Source organism: Ochotona princeps, chromosome 9, assembly GCF_030435755.1.
Source record: "Ochotona princeps isolate mOchPri1 chromosome 9, mOchPri1.hap1, whole genome shotgun sequence".
Taxonomy (NCBI): Eukaryota; Metazoa; Chordata; class Mammalia; order Lagomorpha; family Ochotonidae; genus Ochotona; species Ochotona princeps.
In genome coordinates, this window is record NC_080840.1 from 1,809,925 (window position 1) to 1,831,244 (window position 21,320).

A 21,320-nucleotide genomic window follows, 5' to 3' on the forward strand; every position below is an offset into this window, starting at 1 on the left:
GCAGTGGGACGGGTTACCTTGGCCGGCTCTGGCGCAGGGTGTCCAGATTACGGAACAGCTGGTCCCGGCGCTCTAACAACGTAGTGTGCCAGTCAGTCGTTTCCACAGAGCCCCTGCCCCGCCAGCACTGGCACAGGGGCCCCCGCCAGCCTCCCCGCCCCCCTCCCCCTGGCTGCTGCTGCTACTGCTGTTGCGGTCGCCGCTTACAACTTGGAGGCGGCGGCGGGCGGCGCGCGCTGCAGTGGGCCGAGAGCGGTGGTGGTGGTGGTGGTGGTGGTGGTGGTGAGCCCACGGGACATGCCCCCCGCGCCGGCTCCCTGCTAGCAGCCATGAAGAGGCAAAACGTGCGGACTCTGTCCCTGATCGCCTGCACCTTTACTTACCTGCTGGTGGGCGCCGCCGTCTTCGACGCCCTCGAGTCCGACCACGAGATGCGCGAAGAAGAGAAACTCAAGGCAGAGGAGATCCGAATCAAGGGCAAGTACAACATTAGCAACGAAGACTACCGACAGCTGGAGCTGGTCATCCTGCAGTCCGAGCCGCACCGCGCCGGCGTCCAGTGGAAATTCGCCGGTTCCTTCTACTTTGCCATCACTGTCATCACCACCATAGGTAAGGGAGGGCCGGGGTTGGGGGGCGCCCCGGCCGGAGCGCGCGGCGCAGGGCCAGGTGCGGGCCGCACCGAGGGCGCTGGCGAGGCCGGCCCGACGCCTTGGGGAAGGGCTGGGCGGGGAACCCGCTGGCTGTGCTGCACCTCCGCGGCTGTATCACCCCTGAGGCTCCGGCCCGCCCGGTGTGCTGTCTCCAGAGCTCCGGTGTCTGGGACCGGACGCGCCAGCCCGAGAGCGAGTGTGTTGGAGCCTGGAGGGCGGAGGCGCCACTTTTGCAAGAGTGGAGCGCTAAGAATAATCCCGGAGCCGACACCCACCCACCCACCGCCCAGGCGTGGGCTGCGCGGCGCCGCGCGGGCTTCCAAGCCTTGCACTTCCTACCTCTCGCGGGGTGTGTGTGTGTGTGTGTGTGTGTGTGTGTGTGTGGTGGGCGTAGTTGGGAAGGACTGGCGTGTACAGTGGTAGGGGGCCTGGGGTAGGTGGCCCTGCCCTCACCCCCAAAGCTCTCCCTGTGCCCAGGTTAAAACTGTCTAGCCTCCTGGCTCCTGCAGCTTGAGTAAGTGGGGCTCCAGATGCGTCAAGCCCCTGGAGAGGAGGGGTGTGCGGTGGGCCCGGTAGCTGGCAGGGCTGCACTGGGATCCAGGGTAGGGACAGGCACGGAGGTATCGGCCCACCCTCGAGGCTGCACAGGAAAGAAAGGCAAGTTTGGATTTTATCCAGAAGCTGATCAAGTTTAATGGCATCTGGGGTGAGGGTCCATCCAGTTGGGATACTGCGGGTTTGTCCCTCGCCCAAGGGCATGGGCCACAGAGGAGGAGCTTCAGTCAGCACCCAGGGCAGTGCCCCCAACTGCGCGGGCGGGAACTCACATCCTGCTTGGAGACCTGTGGGAGTCAGGCAGGTCTGTACATCCTGGTGGCGGAGGTGCGTGTCCTGCTAGCAGGAGAAGGAGGGGTGGGGTGGGGGCTCTGCAGTGCTGCCGCCCTAGGGCCGGCTGGCTGTGGCTCCTGGCCCCCCGCCCGTGAGCCTGGGGAGGAGCCGCTCCTCTGCAGTGCCCGTGGACTTGCCCCTCTAGTGCCACCCCAGTCCCCCACCCTGGTGTTTTTCTTTGTCTGGAAAGCGCTCTGTGCTTAAAAAAAGAAGAAGAAGAAGACGAAGGAAAAGAAAACAGAAAAGAGAAAAAACCACAGCTTTCTCTGCGTGCCATATGCAACAGGAAGCAGCAGCACAGCACGGCTTGTCTCTGATTCTTGGTTGGAAAGACTGTTTCAGAGTCATCTTGTTGAAAATGTTTAATTCATTGCTGCAGGTTTTTGCGCTGGGAAAGGCACTTGTCCTTCTGTTATCGACACAGCCAGCCTTGCTTCTTCTAGCCTTGCACCCTCTGCCTGCCACCTGAAACACTTGGCCACATAGTATCCCCTGCATGTGTGATGGCCAGTTGGACACGGCACTGCCCTCACTCCTGCCTTCTGATGTGGCCATGGCCAGGGGGTTGCTTCTTGAAACAGATGCCTGTGTGCTGCAGAAGCGGAGAGCAACAAATCTGTGTGTGCAGCTGCGTCCCCTCCCCCACACAGCAGGAGAGGAGGCTGAGCCCCAGCCTCGCAAGGTACCTTCTCTGGTCTTCATGAAGGCAGGTGAAACTGGCCAGTGTGCTGGCTCCCACTGGGTCAAGCAGCACATAAAATATTTGGCTGCTTCCAACAGGTGAGCTACACCAGTTGAAGAAAGGATGGGAGTTAAACGCACATCCCCAAGGTTACAGTTTTCCTAAAATAAACAAACCAACAACAACAAACACATTACATTTAAAAATCTGGGAATGCTATTCTGGTTGAGGTGTGTTTCCATGATTGATTCCCAGTGAACAGTAGTATGTGTGCCTTCTCGCATGGCCTGAATCCCAAGGAAGATATGGGAGGAGTGCTGGGGACACAGCTAGCTGCAGGCGTGGGGCGGGGGATACCGGGGACAGGACTGCGGGGTCTCAGTGGAAGTCTTTTCACACTTCCCTTTGTTGGGGTTTCCTCTGATTTTCTGCAAAGGAAGGATGGAATAATTGCCCATGCACCAATGTGTAAGTGCACCTGTGCACGCATACACACACACACACACACACACACACACACGCACGCGCTAACACAGCTGCCCCACTGTGGAAAGACTGTGAATATGGGTTGTACAGATTTTACTTGGAATCTGACTCCTACCTTTCGGTGAGACCAGCAGCAGGGCATCTCCTGACCTGCTCGCCCACCTGTAGAAGGGACGTTACACAATAGGCAGGTGGGGTGGAAGCCCAGGCGCCCCAGTGCTGTACGCTGAGGGCCACGGCTCTGCCCCAAGAAGCTGCTTAGCTGAAGAGCTCTGAGTTTGCAAGAAACAAAGCACCTTTCCAGTTAATTCTGTTTGTTTTCTTCCTCTTTTTAAATATATAAATGCAAATTAAGGTGCTCTGAGGTCAAGAGGGGAAAAAAATAAGCAGCGGCTATCGCACCCTCCTGGGAGCTGCCTCCCCTGCGCTGTGCAGCTAATGAGGGGGGCTATTGGTACCCCTGCTGTGCTTTCTCTAAACTTGAGCCATGTCTGCATAAGTGGGCAACAACTTTGCACCTGAGTCTTGGAGGCTGTGGCAGAAGCTAAGCTTTTTTTCCCCCCTCAGAGGCAGTTATTTGCTCCCTCTGTGAAATGGATTTCGAAGACCTCCGTTATGGCCACTTGGCCATGCATCTGTGGCCCCGCATTTGTGAGAGGCTCTGGAGGGTGTTACACTGACGCCTGCGTGGCTCTCTGGGGAGCCGTGGGCAGTAGCCATCCTGACTCCTGGGAAAAGCACACTTCCAGCCAGGCTCAGCTCCATCACTGAGCAGGCTCTGCTTTCTAGTCCTCTCCTGTGTGCACCACTTGCGGGTTTTGCAAAGGGGTCATGTTGTCAGCATTTCGGAAGCCCTGGCCCTGCTGTGCAGTTGGCCATGCTTGTCTGGTCAGTAGGATGCCTGAGCTGACCTCAATATCCAAAGCAACATGCTGTTGAACAGATAGGAAGGCGGAAGTGCTGGATGGCGCCCTGGTGCTTTTCTCTGAATCTGCCTGCTTGGTGTGAAGGCCTTGGGGCCTTCCAGGAGTAGGCGCTGCGGGCTGCTGGCCATGTGACAGTCCAGCTGCCCCCACTGTCCATTGCTCTCCTCCTCTCCCTGCCATGTTTGTGATCTAAGTTGTTGCCCCCTTCAGGACCCTGAAGCAGGGGGCGTTGTGTATCACCTCAAAGAGTGCAGGTGACTGAGGTCGTTTGGACCCATTCTGCTTTGCTGGAAGGGAAGGGGCGGGCGGGAGAGTGGAGTGCTTCCTGTGCCTCACAATGTGTGTGTGTGTGTGTGTGTCTGGGTGAGCCAAGATGTATGGGAGAGGTAGTGTGTTTTCCCTTGGGGATCATCCCCGGCCAGGCTGATTGCCGCCGGGATCAAAGTGGCTGACTTAGGACCAGGGTTTGCTGGCATGGAGGGCACACTTGAATTCCTCCCATTTGTCTCTTGGGCACAGCCCTGAACCTGCTAGAAATACAGAGGGTGCTGCGGAACCTTCTGTCTGTTGTTCATGAACACAACCTTCAATGGTTCTCATGGACTGGATGGCATTTTCTGTTTCTTATTTTTTTCCTCATGTACCCTTAAGGTGTAGGGTTCTGACACACAGCTCCTGCTCCTGTGGGTGCCTGGCCCTGCCTTACCTGTGTAGCTCGCTGCTGAGCTTCCGGGGACAGTGTAGATGACAAGATAAGGCCTGGCCTTGAGGCAGCTGGAAACCCAGACTGCTGGCTGCAGTTCCGGTGACAGGCAAGGACAGTTAAGCCACCACCCAGCCTGTGTCACCCGGCTCAGCACACGGAGGACCCGTGCCTTGATGGCCTTGTGAATTATTCTCCTAGCTCCTCAATTGCCAGGGTGTGCCCCCAGCCTCCTGCTGTGGAGTTTGGTCAGGGCTGGGCCTGTGGTGTCTTCCATCTTTGTTTCTTTTAACTCCACCTAGTCAGACCCTGGTGAGGGACCTGCCCACCCAGTGTTGCATGGGCGGACCAAGGAAGAGGGGACCTTTTTGTCCACTGTGGCTCCTGGCCATGCAGCGCAGCCCCTCCTCCCTAGATTGCTCTTGGACCAGGGCTGGTTGGACTTACTCTGGACCCTGGGAAACATGGCCTTCTAATGTCTGCCATGGAGGGTAGGGGCATAAGTGGGATTCCATCTGATTCCAGGTGTCACAGAGGTAATGTTCCCTGGGGATTTGGAGGTACCCAGCCTAGCCCTCTGAGGCAAGGATGGGAGTTGGGTGAGATCCAGATGCCAACTTGCTTCTCCAGCTCGTTCTGGGCTGTACTCCCCAGCTAAGACTGACGAGGTAAGGGCGGGGGCAGAAGGTGAACCACACCATGCGGGACACCTCTTAATCCACGCACCTGCTTGTTCCTACCTCCTCCACACAGTCCCCAACCACTCACTTGGCCCTCTACACGCACTCCTGTTCATAGGTGCTCCTATCAATCATTGTACACTTAGTCTATCACACCCATTCATTCCTCTGTCCGCCATTGTATTATTTGGTGATCTACATACCTGCTCATTCATTCTCCAATAGACTATTGAGCTATTTGGACCTCTGTGCACCTGTTTGACATGCCTCCATCCACACACCTGCTCAAACATGCTCCTATCAATCATTGTACACTCAGCCTCACATTTCCTATTCGTTCCACTGTCACTGTGTTATGTTGCCATACGCACACCTGTTCTTTCCTTCATCCCACCATAACACTGAATCTTCCACATACCTGTTCACTTATTCCTTTTTCCCAGTTTTATCACTTAACCCTCCATGCATCTATTAATGTATTCTCCTATCCACCACTGTGTCACTCTGCCCTTCACACAACTGCTCATTCATTCCTTGAACACAATTATATCACTTGGTCTTTTGCACATCTGTTGATAATGGGCCTATACACTGTTACATCGCCTGGTCCTCCAGGCACTGTCATTCATTTCCCCCTTGTGTCGTGTCTCTCTGTGCACCTGTTCATAAGCTTCCTCCTCCACAGTTACATGACTCGGTCTCCATCACCATCCACTCAGCCCTCCGTGCGCCTGTGATTCAGCTCTCCATCTGCCATTGTATCCTTCAGGCGACCATGTACATTTTGTTTCCCCACCATGAACTGTATCACATGACTACCACACACCTGTTCATACATGTCCCTGCCTGACCTTGCACAACTGATTCTCCACAGATCTGTTCATACTTGCCCCTGCTGACCATTGTACCACTTGGTCAGCCACACACTTCTTCATACATTGTCCATCAGCCATTGCATCACTAGCCACTGCGCACACCTATTGCGACATTTCCTGTCTGCATTTGTCTCGCCTCATCCTTCCTGCACTTGTTCATGCTTCTCTCATCTTCCATTGCTCTTATGTGTATACATGTGTTAAAGCCCGCCCCACCCGATCTCTCTCTGGATCAGTTGATACAGGACACATTGGTGTTTTTGTTCATCTACAGCTATGTTACTTGGTTTTCCATGTGCTTGTTAATATGCGCAGTTGCCTACCACAGTACCTTTGTGTGATTTGGTCCTCTCCCACAGTTTTGTAATTCCCAGGACAACAAAAACACTTAATTCTTAGTACAACTGTTCATAACCCCACATCTGCCATTGCCTTATCAGTTCTCAATGCACCTGTGTGTTCATTTACCCCCACAGTTATATTACCGGATCCCCAAACACCTGGCTGCTGTTCCACACTGCACACTACTTCCACATTGTATCACTGAGTTCTCCCGCCTTGTCCCTCATTCTCCATTGCCACTGTGTATCACTCTGCCTTCAGTACACATATTCAGTACATTTCCTCATCTGTCATTCTATCAATTAGTCTTCCACACACCCGCTCATTCATTATCCTATGAAAATCACATCACTCCAGCCTCCATACACCTGTTCATACCTGTGGCCTTCATAACTGTATCACTTGGTCCTTGATACGTTTGTTTGGACCTACAATTTTCCCACATCCTACACTCCAGCATCCGCGTGTTCGTTCGTGCAGCCACCCACTATTGTATTACCCGATCTTCCTCGTACTTATTCATACCTTCCCTTATCTGTCACTATGCCATTCAGTCTCTCACAACCTGTGGATTCATTTCCTCATGCAGAGTTGGGTTGTATCACTCTGTTGTCCACATACCTTTTCACATCTACCTCATCTTCTCCTCATATACTATGTCTACAACACACCCCTGGCCACCACCTTATTCTTCCCAGCCACCTGTTCATACACTGCACACTAGTTCCCCACAACCTGCTCGTGTACCCCCGTCCTCCAATGCATCATTCAGGTATCAACACATCCGGTTATTCACTTTTCCTTCCACAGTATCACCCGGTCGTTACACACCTGTTCATGCACAGCTGCAGCTCTCTGTCATGCCATCACGCACCTGGTCACCTCCCCTCTATCCATCGACACTCGATTCTGCCGCTGTATCCTTCAGTCCTGTCATCCACTCGTTTAGACTTCACACTCATGCTGTGGCCATGCACAGGGGTGGCTTTAGCCCCGTGTTTACCTTTTACATTGTCCAAGAGTGCTCACTGTTTTTCTGGATTGTGTTCAGCTACTACAGTGGGGGACCCAGCTTAAGAGTGACCTGAGCAAACAGTTCAGCTTCTTCACTTAGGAGGCCTGGTATAGACTGATGGGCAGCACCATAAAGGCATGGCTCCTTTTATCTTTCTGCTCAGCCATCTTTACTTTACTTTCAGCTTCAGGCCAGTGTCTCTTGGTGCAAAGATGGCTGCCTGTTTCCAGCCTCCTGTGCAGGAAGGAGAGGAAGAGCAAAGGAGAGTGTCAGTAGAACATACTTCTTTCTAAAGAGCTTTCCCCACCACTCATTCAGTTCCCACATCTCATAGACTGGGGCTGTGTACTTTCCATTTTAATAACTTACTCATTATAGATAATACTTTATTGGTCGTCTCCCTTGTGTGTTGATTCTGGTAGACCCTCCCTTGGAGGTTTTCTGTAGGTGGGTTCCTGGGTCAGGGAGCACTAAGTGCCTGGTGGTGGTGCAGGGGCTTCTGTGGTTGCCACTGGAGGCGTCTGGAGCATACCACCCCCTGGACACCATGGAACTGAGTGGAGTAAGGGCACCTTAGCCCAATTCCTGTCTACTGGCACTGGTGGCTGCCAGAGCTTGTCTTTCGTAACTGTCATGCTGACCCACTTCTTTGGACTTTGTGCAGCGGTTAGCTAATGATGCCTAAGAAATTTCCCACTAACATGGACATTTCTAGCTGTGGTCACTACCTTCTCAGTCTTTTTCAGCTGGGCAGCTTCTTCTCACTGCTGGTCCACAGGTGAGTTGGGATCACTCTGGTCCGAGATATTTTGTTTTCCTCTGAACAGTGGCGGAAGGCATAGGTGGGTAGTGGAAGCAAGTGAGGCCCCTTAGGCCAAGACTGTGGTCATGCTGTCATTTCTTCCATTATACCATTGGGCATAGCAAGTCATATGCTCAGAGGCCAAGGTCAAAATGCCTGTCCATAACAAAGTCACCTGTCCATAACAAGGCCACAACAGTTGTATAGCTTCTCACAGAGCCCACTGACAAAAAACCAGTCCAGACCTGTTGCTGAGTCCTTTTCCACTCGCTGACCAAAAAGCGGTCCAAAGCCCTGGCTGAGCCCTTCTGCACTCGCTGACCCAAAACCGGTCCAACGCCTTTGCTGAGCCCTTGCCTATCCTCTAGCTGTCTGATGTGGTAGTGAGAACATGGCTCTAATCTCTTGCTCGCCACTCAGCAGAGTGCAGATTGAGTCACAGGCTGGAGCTGGGTGTCGCTAAATAACCACCCCTGCTCTGACTGGTTAGTGCATCTTCTTGTGTGTCCCCAGGGATGTGCTGGTTCCATGCCTGTCCCTCTGTGTCATGCCAAGCACTTCCTGGCTGGCCTTTGTCTCCAGCCTCCAGGACCTCTAAAGGTGCTGTTGGTGTTTGTATTTCCTGGAGGCCTAGGAGCTCCACTGCTGGTGTTTGGATCCAGTCAGGCCCTTGGAGAATGCGAGTTGAATGGACATAGGCATGTAAGTGACACCTTTCATGAGAGCTATATTTAACAGTTCTAGAGTATTCTCTAAGTCTTTCAGAAAAGCAAATCCTCAAAAAAAAAAAAAAATAGCAGCCCACGGATGTGAACGGCAGGTGCTTGCAAGAAGTGTGAGTGATCTGGTTTCGTTGGGGGAGATGGTGGAGGGTGGAGTCAGTTGTCCAGAGATTCAGGCTTTCTCTGGTGCCCTTCAGCCTCCCTGCTCAGCTCCAGGTGCCTGCAGACCTCTCTAAATTGCCCCCAAATCCCAGGCACCCACAAGGCCTGGCCTGGCTCCTGTGCTGGCACTGGGCACTCCTACAGGCCTGGGTCACGGGGCCCCTTGATTCCTATCTTTCCTTTCTGGAGCTTTGGGAACTGCTCAGCCTCTATGGCTTCCACCAGCCACCAGTGAGTTAGACAACCATGCCTGTCACAGGCTCTGTCCTTCCTCAGCAGGGCAAAGGGCACAGGTGGTCAGTGGCCTCTGCTGTGTAGTCTGCTGCCTGGGTCCCGTGTCCTAAGTCCCCCACCCAGAGCCCTTGGGGTGCTGAGAAATGGGCAGGGTCAGGTCCTCACTACTGAGCTGTGTGGACTTCCACAGCCGACTCCCCTAGCTGCCCTGGGGGAAGCTCTGGGCTGGTTCCTCCATGGTGGCAGCTTCTCTCCGCACCTGCCATAGGTCACTCCCTCTGTTGGTTCCACTGTATCTTCTTCACCAGAGGGCCTTTGTCCAGAGTGTGCAGAGATGGGAGCCTGGCCCCTGGCTGAGCCAGCTGTGGGTGCCCTCTCTGGAGGACACTGTCCTACCTCCTGCTTTTGTGATCTTGAAGAGACCACCCAGCTCAGAGCCCAGTATATTCATGCATCAAATGGGTAGAGTAAGGGCTGCTTTCCGGAGATTGTGTGGGAATGAACCAAGATAAGACAGGTAGAGAGTTTGGCCTGGTATGAATGAATAGTGGATGATATTATTAGTGCTATTTATAATTTAAAAGTGCATTTATTTGTTTGAGAGGCAGAGATACACACAGAAAAAGCCTTCCAATTTGGTGGTTCCCAAAATGGCTAGGACTGGTTCAGGGACCTTATAGGAACCAGAAATGCAACCTGGGTGTCCCACATGGGTGGCCAGGAACCTGACCATCTCTGGTGTCTCCCAGGCACTGGTGGGCAGGAGACTGGGCTTGGGCTGAAGCCAGCTGTGAATTCCAGGTACCCTATTGTGGGCTGTAGACGTACCTGGTACAGACTGCCCTGCAGTAAGCATCACATTAGCCTGTTTTGGGTGAGATACTGCTAGGTGCTGGAGGCTCAGTGAAGGCCATCTGAGTTTGAAACAGTGGCCGAAGACACAAATCTGAAGCCATGGGTTGTGGGAGAGGAGAGGCTGGGAGGAGGCTTAGTGTGGGAGTGCCCTGAAAGGATGGCCAGGAATTCGGGTGTGAAATTGCAGGTAGCCTGGTTCTGGAGCTGGGAGATGAGAACACCTGGGTTCCAGTCTTGGTTTGGTGGTTTCATAGCATGTGTGACCCTGGATAAGCCACTTCTCTCTTTCCTCATTTCCTCACCTGCAAAGTGGGCTCCCAGACTGCAGCAGCCCTAAGGGTTGGCTGTGGATGCAGAGAGAATCCAAGGGCAGCCAGTGAGTGCCCACCTGAGCTGGAGATGCAGGCCTGCTTCCCTGGTCAGGCACAGCTGCTGCTTCTGCAGGTGACACTTAGGGAGAGGCTGGGTGTGGGGTGGTGGTGTGGGAAAGGGGTCTTTGCTCACATCCTTTGTCCAGCCCCAGGACTGGTCCTGAACTGGTCCTCAGTGCCCTTCACCAGGACTGCAAGACCTGCTGGCCTCAGGAGCTGCCACCTTGCAGGCTCAGGACAGCTGTCTGCCTGGCTCTGGTTGGGGGGCAGGTGAGGTGGGGCAGGTGAGGTGGGGGTAGGGACTTGGAGGCAGGACAGGGCCTCCATTGCTGAGGAAGGCTCCTAGGTGAAACTGGCTCCATCCGCCCCTGTGCCACTTGCAGGACCCAGGCACTGGACCTGTTGGCCAAGGCTCAGCTGAAGTCTGTACTTGGCTTGCTCTGGGCAGAGGCGCTGCTGCCAGGAAGAAGGGAAGCTGCCAGCTCCCGCTGAGTCCCTGCAGGCATGGGGGTGGGACCAGGTGGTACAGGAAGAGACCGAGAGATGGGAGCCTAGGCACCTCGGCCCCGCGTCCCAGGAAGGCCGGGTGAGTGCTCACCTGACCCGTCGTGCACCCTCACTCCCAGGATAATTGGGCTGCGCTATGGAGTAGGGGTGTTTGGAGAGAGATGCAGCCACAAAAGGACGGTCCTCGCATCCCCAGGATCCCCAAGCCTCACCTACTGCTGAGCTCTGCCTCACGCTCTGTGAAGGAGGAAGGAAAGACTTGGGTTCAAGTCCAGACCCTCTTGCTCATGGGCTGTTTGCTCATCTCTCCCTGTGTGAGCACCCGTGACAGTGTGCACGCCTGGACACCCTGGCCCCAACCATCATTACCTGCCTCAGCAAAGACTGTGCCGACTCATCAGAGGATGAACTTGACCCCAGTGGCTTAGCTGCTTCAGGATCTGCCCCATAATGGGGAAGTAGGGGCAGCTGCAGGTCAGGCTGGGGTGGGCCCTGGAGGCAGTCCCCACAAGCTCCGACCCCTGGCAGCCTCCTGCGCTTCCATCCATGGCTTCAGCAGTTTTCACCTGCTGTTCCTCATCCTGCCTTCCTGGCGAGGAGGAGGAGGAGAGGCACACAGGCAGGTGCCAGCTGGGCCTGCACCTGCGTGTCAGGGACTCAGGCCTTCCCCCAGAACTCCACCTGGCATCGACTTCCGCTGGCCGTCATTGGCCAGATCCATGACACGTGATCAACCCTGTGTATTTTTAGCTGGGCCCATTGCCGTTCCAAATAGAATCGCAGTTCTCTTGCGGAGGGAGAAGGGAGTCGGGCTTGAGTGGGTCACCTGAACCCTAGCCTCTACCCAGCTGCCTGGTCTTGCCTCTATGTGGATGGAGGAGGGCTCTGGCTCCACTGTTGTCTCGTTGCCTGGGAAGAGAGACAGCATGGATTGCATTCTCTGTAGAGAGGAACTTGGTGCTGACACAGGAGCTGAGGTGCCAGAGGTGGGACCTGCCTAGGGATACTAGGACTGACCGGCCATGCTGCTGGTCGGCTCCGTGTGGCTGCATCAGGGATATCTTCTTTAGAGACGACCCTGGCTGCTTCCAGTCCGCAGGGGCACCTGGGTCCAGTCAAGCAAGTGCTGGCAGGTGGCTTCTCCAGCTTCAGGGTCCCTCGGTGGGTGGTGCCAACCCCTGTCTTCCCAGAATCGTCAGCTGAGGCTTGGCAAGGGCACCGGCAGAGGTAGGAGGTGGGGGCTGCCTGGATGTGTCTCTTCAGCAGGCAGTAGTAATAAATATATCAGTGCAATGCCTGGCCACCCCTGAAAGAAGCAGCCGTATCCTGGAGCCTGCTGCCGGCTAGACACCAATGACTGACAGCGTTGGTGCTGGTCACGTGGGGTGAGCTCCAGGGAGCTGGCCAGCACATAGGAAATTCTGACCCCTTGGGAACCAGAGGCCCTGTTCATTTTCCAGGGAGCCCAGCTCGGAGAAATGGGGACATGTCCATCAGGCAAAGTGGATGCCTGCCTGTGCTGTGCCAGCCCAGCTGCAGAAGGAGGAGTGAGAGTCACAGCTTGTCACTCAGACAGCAGAGGAGAGAGACAGGTGCCCAGCTAATCATGCCCACAGGGGAAGCCCCAGGAAAGAGCCACCTGGACATCTAGGATGCTGGGAGAAGAGGGACACACGCATCCCAGGGACAAGGCTGTAGTGTGCAGCCCCCCTTCTCAGCGGCTTCCAGAACACACATTTATTTTCTTCCATATTCTTGCTGGGGGTTGGGGTGTCTGAGGCCCTGCTTCACCAGGTCATTTGGGAGACCCTGGCCTCTCTTGCGGCCCTGGCCTCCTGCTTGGCTTAGCATCCTTGCCCTCCAGCTAGGTAATGGGGAAAGAGGGCCTACAGGTGTACATGGGAGGGGTCTAGAAAAACACACAGTCGCATGACCCTACCTAATTGCCAAGACTTCTGGGAAATGTAGTCCAGCTGTGTGCCTGGGACAAGAGCTGCATGAAGTGTGAAGGTTTGCCTAGGAAGCCTCCAGAGATGCGGAGGTGGATCATGCAGGATGTCTCAGGTGGGGGTAACAAGACATGAGCTCTAGGCTCAGGTCAGCGATGGCAAGGCCAGGACTGAAGGGTTCCTCATTGTGGCTGCTATGAGAAAACATGGAAGCCAGCTTCCATGGTTGCAGTGTAGCAGCTAATTTCTTATGTTTCTGGAGGGCTGGACATCTGAGGTCAGGTCAGTGACAGAGTCAGGCCCTTGTTGTTTTGTAACTCCACAGGGCACAGAAGCAAGGCTGGGTGGCTGTCACCTGGCTGCGAAGGCAGACAGAAAGCCAAGGCTTTGGGCAAGCTCAAGCTGCTGGGGCAATGGGATCTTTGGGTGGGACACTGGTGCAGGGTGGTCCTGGGATGAACTCTGTAGGGACTGGGGTATAGCAGCACCCCAGGGCCCATGCATAAGGAGAAAGGGCTGTTTGTCTCTTGGGAGGAATTCTTGTAACCTGGGAAGGGGCTTTGCCCACTGTATGGCACTTGTCCCTGTGCTTATGTGTATGCATTCTCTTCCCAGTAACCCATGTGGCCCTGGGAAGCCCCTAGAAGTCTCTTCACCCTAGTGTTCCCATCTGCCAAATGGGCTCATAGGGCCTGCCAGGACAGTTTGCTAAGGATGGGAGAGGGATGAAGGTTGGCAAAGGGACAGGTGGCACGGCGTATTCACCTGGCATCCATCCCTTCTGATGTCCCCCTTCCGCAGGGGGCTTGGGGATCTTCTCTTCTCCTTTTCACAAAAGCCATGCCCTTTAGTCATCACCCAGTCCCCTCCCACCCTGGCCCTGGGCCACCACAAGTCCACATTGTCGCTATTTCTAAGGGACAGGTTTCCAATTCCAAGCCCTTCCTGTGGGTGCTTATTTGGAACTGGGGGCAGTAGGCTCCCTAGATCGCAGGCCAGGCTCTCTTGTCTGTTCCCCAGTGCCCAGGTCCCATTCTACATGATGAGTCTCTGTCAGTGTGCTGTGCAGATTGCTGTGGGGCTGCAGCTCCCCTCCCCCAGCACTGACTACCCTCTCAGCTTCCTGCTGCCTGGCTCAGCTTCGTCTGTGAGCGGGCTGTGGAAGAACCACTTCGCCAGGGGCCCTTCCCAGCCAGCAGCTCCTATAAAAAATGGGACCCCCTCCTTTTCCCCTCTGGAGCCCCAACTGTGGACACCCAGTCTCTCCCCAGGGAGGACAGCGCCTGGCCCTGGCCCACCCCATTATGCTCCCTGCTACCCTGGAGGCGGCCCTCAGGCGCGGGCTGTTGCCATGGGAATTGTGTCTGGGAGTCTATTTTGAGAGCATTTTGCTGGTGTGATTTTTAGTTCTGCCTGGTGTTGACTGTCGGTTCTCCACGTCTGGCCGAGTGAGCGGATTTCAGCTGGTCAGGGAGGTTGTGCCGTTCTGTCTTCAGATGTGGCGTTGCCTTGGATCAATGGGCAGCAGGTGGCAGGGGCCATGGAAGGCCCCTCCTCAGGACCGCTGGCCCATGTGTGGAGAGCCAGGGGCAGCACAGCGCCCAGCTCCTGGCCTCTGCTGGCCGGTGAGGGCAGAGAAGCGGGCATGTGTCCTATCCCCTGGCCCGAGGAGCCACTGCAGGGCTCTACAGAGCCAGCTGTGGGGTGGGCAGCAAGGGGGCCCGTCCTGAGCCTGGGCACACGCCCGTGGTGAATCCTGCTATCAGCACTGGCTTTGCTGGTGCTGCCTGGTGAAGGTTCACAGCTCACCATTAGCTCTAGGTTTCCTGAGCCCTGCTTGGCATTCAGTGGAGTGTGAATTGTGAGTGTTCCACCCACTGGGCTGCAGATGGCCCCCAGGATGGGTGGGCAGGCTCGGGGAGGGTCAGTGTGGAGCTGATGATGTCTCAGGATGGACCAGAAAGCGTGTGACCCATTGGATGGCTGAAACTTTTTTGGAGTTTGTCTTGGCACCTCTCTTCCTTCGCTGACTCAGAGACAGGATCCAGAAGGGGTTAAGGAATGGTCTTGTTCAGGGATTCCAGCCATGGAAAGGCACCCCGCCAGACCTGCTCTTCCCCAGCAGCTCAGCAAGGGAGCGCGTGAGTCTTATGCAGGTGAGGCACCTGCAGGTGCATCTGCTTTGCATCTGGACCACCTGAGAGCACAAGTCCTGCAGCAGGTACGTGAGCATGCATGGGGCAGGCAAAAGGGAGGGGAGGGTGGAGGGCAGGGTCACTTCTCGTATGGGCCTGGGCTGGTCACTTCCTCCATGGAGTCTTGGTGTCCCTTACAGGGTTTGAGAGCTCAAGGACAGTTTTCAGGGTTGTCATGCCTGACACAGGTGAGAATCCATGGGGTGGATTCTCCACCAATTGCTGAGGGTGGTCCACACCAGCTGGCACATTACAGGGCCCTGCTGCGAAAAGCAGGCCTTGGTGTATTAAGCAGGGCCAAGGGATCAGGATGGAGGTGGGGATGGTGTGGGGCATATGCTTGGACACTGGTTTCTGGGGGCCCTGTTTCTCCCCAGAGAAGCCAGAGCAGACACGCCCCAAGAGCAGGTGGGACGTGTCTTCACTTGGGGTGTCACTCAGTGACTCTCAGGGAGCAGGCACCGTATGGGTCATGGCCTTGTCAGCTTGTCATCCTTGGAGCCCAGACAGGTGGGGCTGTTGCACAGGGTGGGGTGGCGTAGGGAGAGAGGCCTGAAGCTCAGTCTCACCTGTCCTGGGAATGAACAAGTCTCTTTGCCTGTATGAGTTGTAAGGGCCTGGTTTTAACAGGTGCCGGGACCAGCATCAGTGCCTCTCAGGCCAGAGATCCCAGAAAGTGCATCCCTTCTGGGCTGTGCCTGAGCTGGATGGGGCAGATGGCACAGCCAGCCTGGCAGTGACCTCACATATAGCCCCTTGATGCTGCCTCAGTGGTGGAAGAGGGAGGGGCAGGACTCCTTGCCAAAGCCAAGGGCATCAGCGCTGGGCTTGGGTTGTGGCTTGAACAAGGTGTCTTGGGGTTGAGCCACAGAAGAGCTAATGTGTAGCAGACTGAGGTGGGGCTGGATGGTTCTCAGACAGGGACCCCGTCTGTCGGTGGCTCTTTGAACACCTGCTAGGTCTCATGGGCTACACTCAGCAGTGATATGATATGATGGCTGTGGATGCAGACTGGAGCCAGCTGCCTGAGTTCAAGTACAAGCTCTTCCAGAACTTGAAAAGAAGCAGGGAGATTTCTATCTGAACCTGCCTGCCTTGGCATGTGGTTTTGTTCCAGAAATTTGAAAGAGAAATTGTGCTGGGGTAGGAAAAATCCTTAGGTGTGGTCCCATTGGAGCTGGCCCTAACCCATAGGAGGCCTTCGGGTGTCAACCCCCCCCCTCCCCCGTCACAACTGTCCCACCACACAGGGAGTTTCAGGACACAGGTGTTTCTTGCCCCACAGTTTGGGGCCTTTGCACATGTTTGGCTTTCCACTCAGAATGATTTTCTTGATAACTGTCCTTGACGTAAAAATTTGAAGTTTACATGCATGCCCACTCCCATCTCAGCTGCTTAGGGGCTTCCTTGGAAAACCTTAGCCCTCCCAGGTCCCTGCTGAACAACGTGTGTGCACTAGGGAGTTTCAGCACTGTGGACAGCAGCCAAGGCAGCTGCATCCTTGGAACTGGCTCCAAGGGGGATGGTAGAGTTAGGGGAGGCAGAGAGCACCTGTTAGGGCACACAGTTATGGGGATGTGGGTCAGGGAGCAGGGTTTCTATGTGTGGAGCACGCCCTCTGCTCTCAACAGCATTGCTGAGCACAGGAGATTGAAACGGCATCAGGTCTTGTGGTCACATCTGATGCTCTTTGCTGCCCATCCCACTCCTCTCACTCCCTGTCTGCAATCAAAACCTCACTGCCCGAATCAAAACCTCATGGCTTCCCTAGCTCAAAAGGCAGCAGGGAGTAGCAGCAAGCACAGGCCCCTGATTCAACCACCTCCACCCTCTCCCAGAAACAAGGCCTTGGTTCTGGCTGTTATCTCCTTTTTGGGTCCTTAGTGGGTCTGGGGACTCACTGATGACGGCAAAGCTCTGAGCTCAGGGCTTTGGCTCTTTCCATGTTCTCACCTGGATCTGTGGGTAGCTGCAGCCTCCTATGCCCCTTCCATCCCCTGCCCCCACATCAGCTCAGGGCCTAGAAAGGCTGCCTTGTCAGGTTTGCGTGGGGGAGAGCCAGCCAGCCAGCCAGCCAGCATGTCTGGGTGGTGAGAGAGGCTATTTTAGGAAGGAGTCTGGAAGGAGTGTTTTGTTTTGTTTGTTCCTCATGATGACAGGGGGAGGCAGAGCCATGCTCTCCTTTCCTGGTCACCTGGTGAGGCCTGGGCAAGGGCCAGGGCCAGGAAAGAGAGACACAATTCTTTGTGAGGTGGACTGTTAGACATCCCGAGGGTCTGCAGCCTGCCTGTAATCCAGGGTCCTTGAGATGTCTAAGAGAATGGGGGTGGAAGGGGCCTCAGTCAACTAGGGGACACCATAGAGTTTCATTTCTGGTGGCCACCTGCTCACCTGTGTGTGTTCCCACTGACCCTCCTTTCACCATTCATCCACATCTCTCTGTCCTTCTATCATCATGCATGTGAGCAACTATCTGCCCATCCGCCCATCTGTCCATCCTTCCATCCATCCACCCATCCGCCCATCCGTCCGTCCACCCATCCATCCATTCATCCATCCATCCGCCCATCCATCCATCCATCCGTCCATCCGCCCATCCATCTATCCGTCCATCCACCCATCCATCCATCCATCCATCCATTCATCCATCCATCCATCCACCCCTCTGTCCATCCACCCATCCGTCCATCCATCCACCCCTCTGTCCATCTGCCCATCCGTCCATCCATCCATCCACCCACCCATCATTTTGTCTGTTTGAATTGTCTTCAGCTAACCATTGTATCCATCCATCTAGTTGTCTGTAAGTCCACCCATTTCTTCATTTGGCTATCAGTCCACTTCTGCATTTGCTTATCTATTTATCCATCTGCACCCTTCCATGTGTGTGCTTGAAGGTGCTTCTGACATCTGTGCTTGGTGGTACACACCATGATGGCACAGCAACAAGCTGTGCTGCTTCCTGTCTGTTTCCTCAACCCAGAGACCATGATCTGGCATGTATGTGTATTTGTGTGTTGGGGGGTGTGGTGGAAGTTGCTAAAGAGGATTCTGAGATAGAAATACACAGGGACCAGCATGAAAGACTCCTACAGGATGTGAGATGTCACCTTTGACCTCCAGGTGGTCTGGGAGTTGGCTTGTCCCCTGCTGTCATGCTGCTTGCAGAAAGGGAGGAGTGAGCTCCGGTCAATGGCCCTGGGAGACTCACCTGAAAGCCATGGGGTTTAGCTCATTGTGGATGGAGGGGCTTGGACAACACTGGGACCTGAAGGTAGGTGTGCCTTTGCCCATTGATGGCATCTGCAGGGTGCATGTGGGCCAACCCAGTCAGCTCTGGTCTCTAACTGGGCAGAGTTGTGTGGACAAGGAGGGCTGGCCACAACTGGACACTGAGAGCTGGTGTCCAGTGGTGTGAGTTTTATGTGTAAATGCTGAAGTGTCCTGGAGAAATAGGACATTTGGTGCAGTGGCAGCTTTTCCCAGGTTGCTGCTGGTCTGGAACAGAAGGATGCCCTTGCCGCTGTGCAGGTGTCTCATCCTGGAAGGTGCTCAAGGGGACACGGTCTTGGGTGTAGAGACCAGCATCTAGGCCTGCACACCAGTTTGCTGTGTGGCCTCTGAGCTGCTGGCTTGCTCACTGCAAGCTTCAGGCGACAGAGAGGAGCTTGGAGCCTAGGTCCTCTGTCTTTTCTCTGATATACTGGGGTTCTCAGGAGAGTGTCTGATTTGGCTGGCATGGGGGTTGAGGAGATGAGCCACTCCTAGGCCTCTGGGAAGTGTGGAAGACGGATTTTTCTTGAGCTGATAATGCTGCCTCATGTTTAAAGAGTGATTTATGGGTTTGAAAGCACTTTTCCTTGTTTCATGGGGCTTGAATATTGAGTGTCTATTAAGCAAGCATTTGCATATGGTGGACCGGAGATGCAAGCCCTAGCCAGCCCAGTTTAGGGAGAGAGGGAGGCAGTGAGCATAGACCCCGTAAGAGAGGTTCACTTGCATGGCAAAGGGGAGGGGCCAGAGTAGGCAGGTGCTCCAGGTTGGGAACCTTGGTTTTGCTTAGAGTTGTAGGGGATTGGAACCCTTTTTTTCTGCCTAGGGTCTTTTGGATAGCTGCCATTCATGGGCCATGTACAATGATCAGCTTCAAGATGGGCCTGCTGTGGATTTATTGGCGTCTGAGTCTCGCCTGTGTTTCCCAGGACCTGGTGTAGCCTGCAGACCTCCTATTCCCGGTCCCTGATTTAAAGCATTCATGGCGCAGCAAGGCACAGCATCGCTCAGGTGCACTGTGAACATGTGTGAAACAGGCTCCTAGTACTCCTTGTTCCCAGCCACACAGTTTGATATCTGTTCAGAAATGTTTCTTGGAAAACATGGCATCTACCACTTGGAAGCCTCCAGAAGCTTCAGGCACAGCGAGCCCCGCAGAGCAGTCACTGCTCTGCCGAGTCCAGGCCTGAGGCATGCCCAGAGCTTGCCACCTGCTACCCGGCACTCTAGGCCGCCAGCAGCTGACAGCATTTGGCTGCGCAATGCTTTCATGTATTTATGGACCCATAAAATATTAAATCCTCATCACATAGCACTTTGTCTCCTGAAAGCCCTTTAAGGCCTATATTTCCCCCAGTTGGAAGGCAGAACAAATAACCATTTAATCAGCTGCAAGTTTCTAGGTGCAAGAATTCTGCCCTTGGAGGGGCTAACAGGCAGGCAGACTGCCTCCACCCAGGGGCAGCTTGGGTCTCCTGCTGTGGAGCCCCACGTGTGCCCTCAGCACAGAGTTCTGGAGTGTGGGTCCCTCCTGTAGACCCAAGGCTGGCTCCCAACTGAATGACGGTGTGAGGGCGTCTCCCTTCAGGAAAGTTCTTTGAATGTTGACTTTGGTTCTTTTCCCCAGGGTGCAATGAGTAGTCCAGTCCCCCCTCCCTATGCCAGGCAACGGGAGCCCCTGTAGCTCCCAGACAGCTTGGAGGCAGACACCTGAGGCTCCCCACGTGCTGTGTTGTCAGTGTCAGTCGATACAGGAGTTCAGTGTCACAAGGGATTCAACTCTTGGCTGGAGAATGTCCCTGGCGCGGATGCATTGACCCCCCTGTAAGCAGATGCGAGTGACCCTGGCATGTGTAAAGAGGGTGAGCTCGACTGTGACTGAGTTGGCTGTATTGGGTGCATTTTTCATGTAGGAAATTTTCCACGTGACTGAGTTGTCAGGATGTAATCCACCGAGGAGGGCCGAGGAAGAGGATCTGGGTGCAGCAGAGGATGGGGGATCTTAGAGACAGGAGCAGGGGCATGCATGATCCCACCTGCAGTGGTGCATTGGGAAAGTCAGCCCGTGCCCGGTTCCGGGCTGTGTCCGAGAGGGAGAGCTAGGGGCTCCATCACTGCCCCTGCCTGTGCTACAGCTCACCTCATCTCCACGAGCTGGGGGTTGTACACCACCCCTTGTGAGAGCATCGAGGCTGAGGATATCTGAGATGCTGGCTGTGGCGAGAATTGACGAGCCAGGGAAGTCTAGGAGCAGGGCTGAAGCTCAAACCCTGTGGTGAGATGGAGCCAAGAGGGAAAGGCTGTGGGCAGACGATGTCCCAGGTGCTGCAGCCCTTCCTCGGGGACAGGAAGCAACCTGGGGGTTGTAGTCGTTGTCTGGCCTCTTGTAGAGCCCAGCCTTCTAGTGGTTTCTGGTCCCTGCTTGTGGGGCTGAAGGTGACACAGCTGGTTGTCAGCAAGGCAAATGGGCATCCACAAAGTATCTCACTTAGGGAGAGGCATCTTGGCCTGCCTGCTTGATGCTGATAAATTTATAACAAATGGTGTTTATGAAGTTTTTGATGGGGAGTATTATAGCCCAAGCCTTCCCCTGCAGGAGCAAAGCCGGCTGCATGCTTGCATGGGAGGAGGCAGGAGATACCTCCTGGGTGGGGCCAGATCTGTGTCATCTCCCTGGAGCTTTGGATGTCAGTGGCACTTTGTGTTTCTCTTCAGGGAGCAAGCATGCGACCCAGCATCGGCCAGTCTCAGAGGTGGGGAGATCGTGAGGGCAGGCCCATGTGGACTGGGGTCTGTCCGCCCAGTCTCTTGAGACGGGGCGCGGGGCAGCAGGAGCCAGGCCCCCTGTGACCGGGAGAGTGGTTGGGACCATCGTGCCTTGCTCTTGGCGATGCCAGGTGCCCGTACTGGCGGTGTCTCATCAAGCACTGGGCTTGAAGAGGATGGGCAGTGACAGATGCACAGGTGTCCACCAGTGACCATCAGCCCAGGCTTCTCAGG

At 55.0% G+C, this 21,320-nt stretch overlaps 1 protein-coding gene across 1 annotated transcript in view; it reads left to right on the forward strand.

Moving 5' to 3' along the window:
• Positions 1-275: 275 nt before the first annotated feature.
• Positions 276-21,320, forward strand: part of KCNK9 (potassium two pore domain channel subfamily K member 9) — a 28,153-nt gene continuing 7,108 nt past the window's right edge. The window contains exon 1 of the mRNA XM_004580743.2: positions 276-612. Coding sequence (XP_004580800.1) covers positions 330-612 — 283 coding nt within the window. The 5' untranslated portion in view covers positions 276-329. The remainder of the gene's footprint in view (positions 613-21,320) is intronic.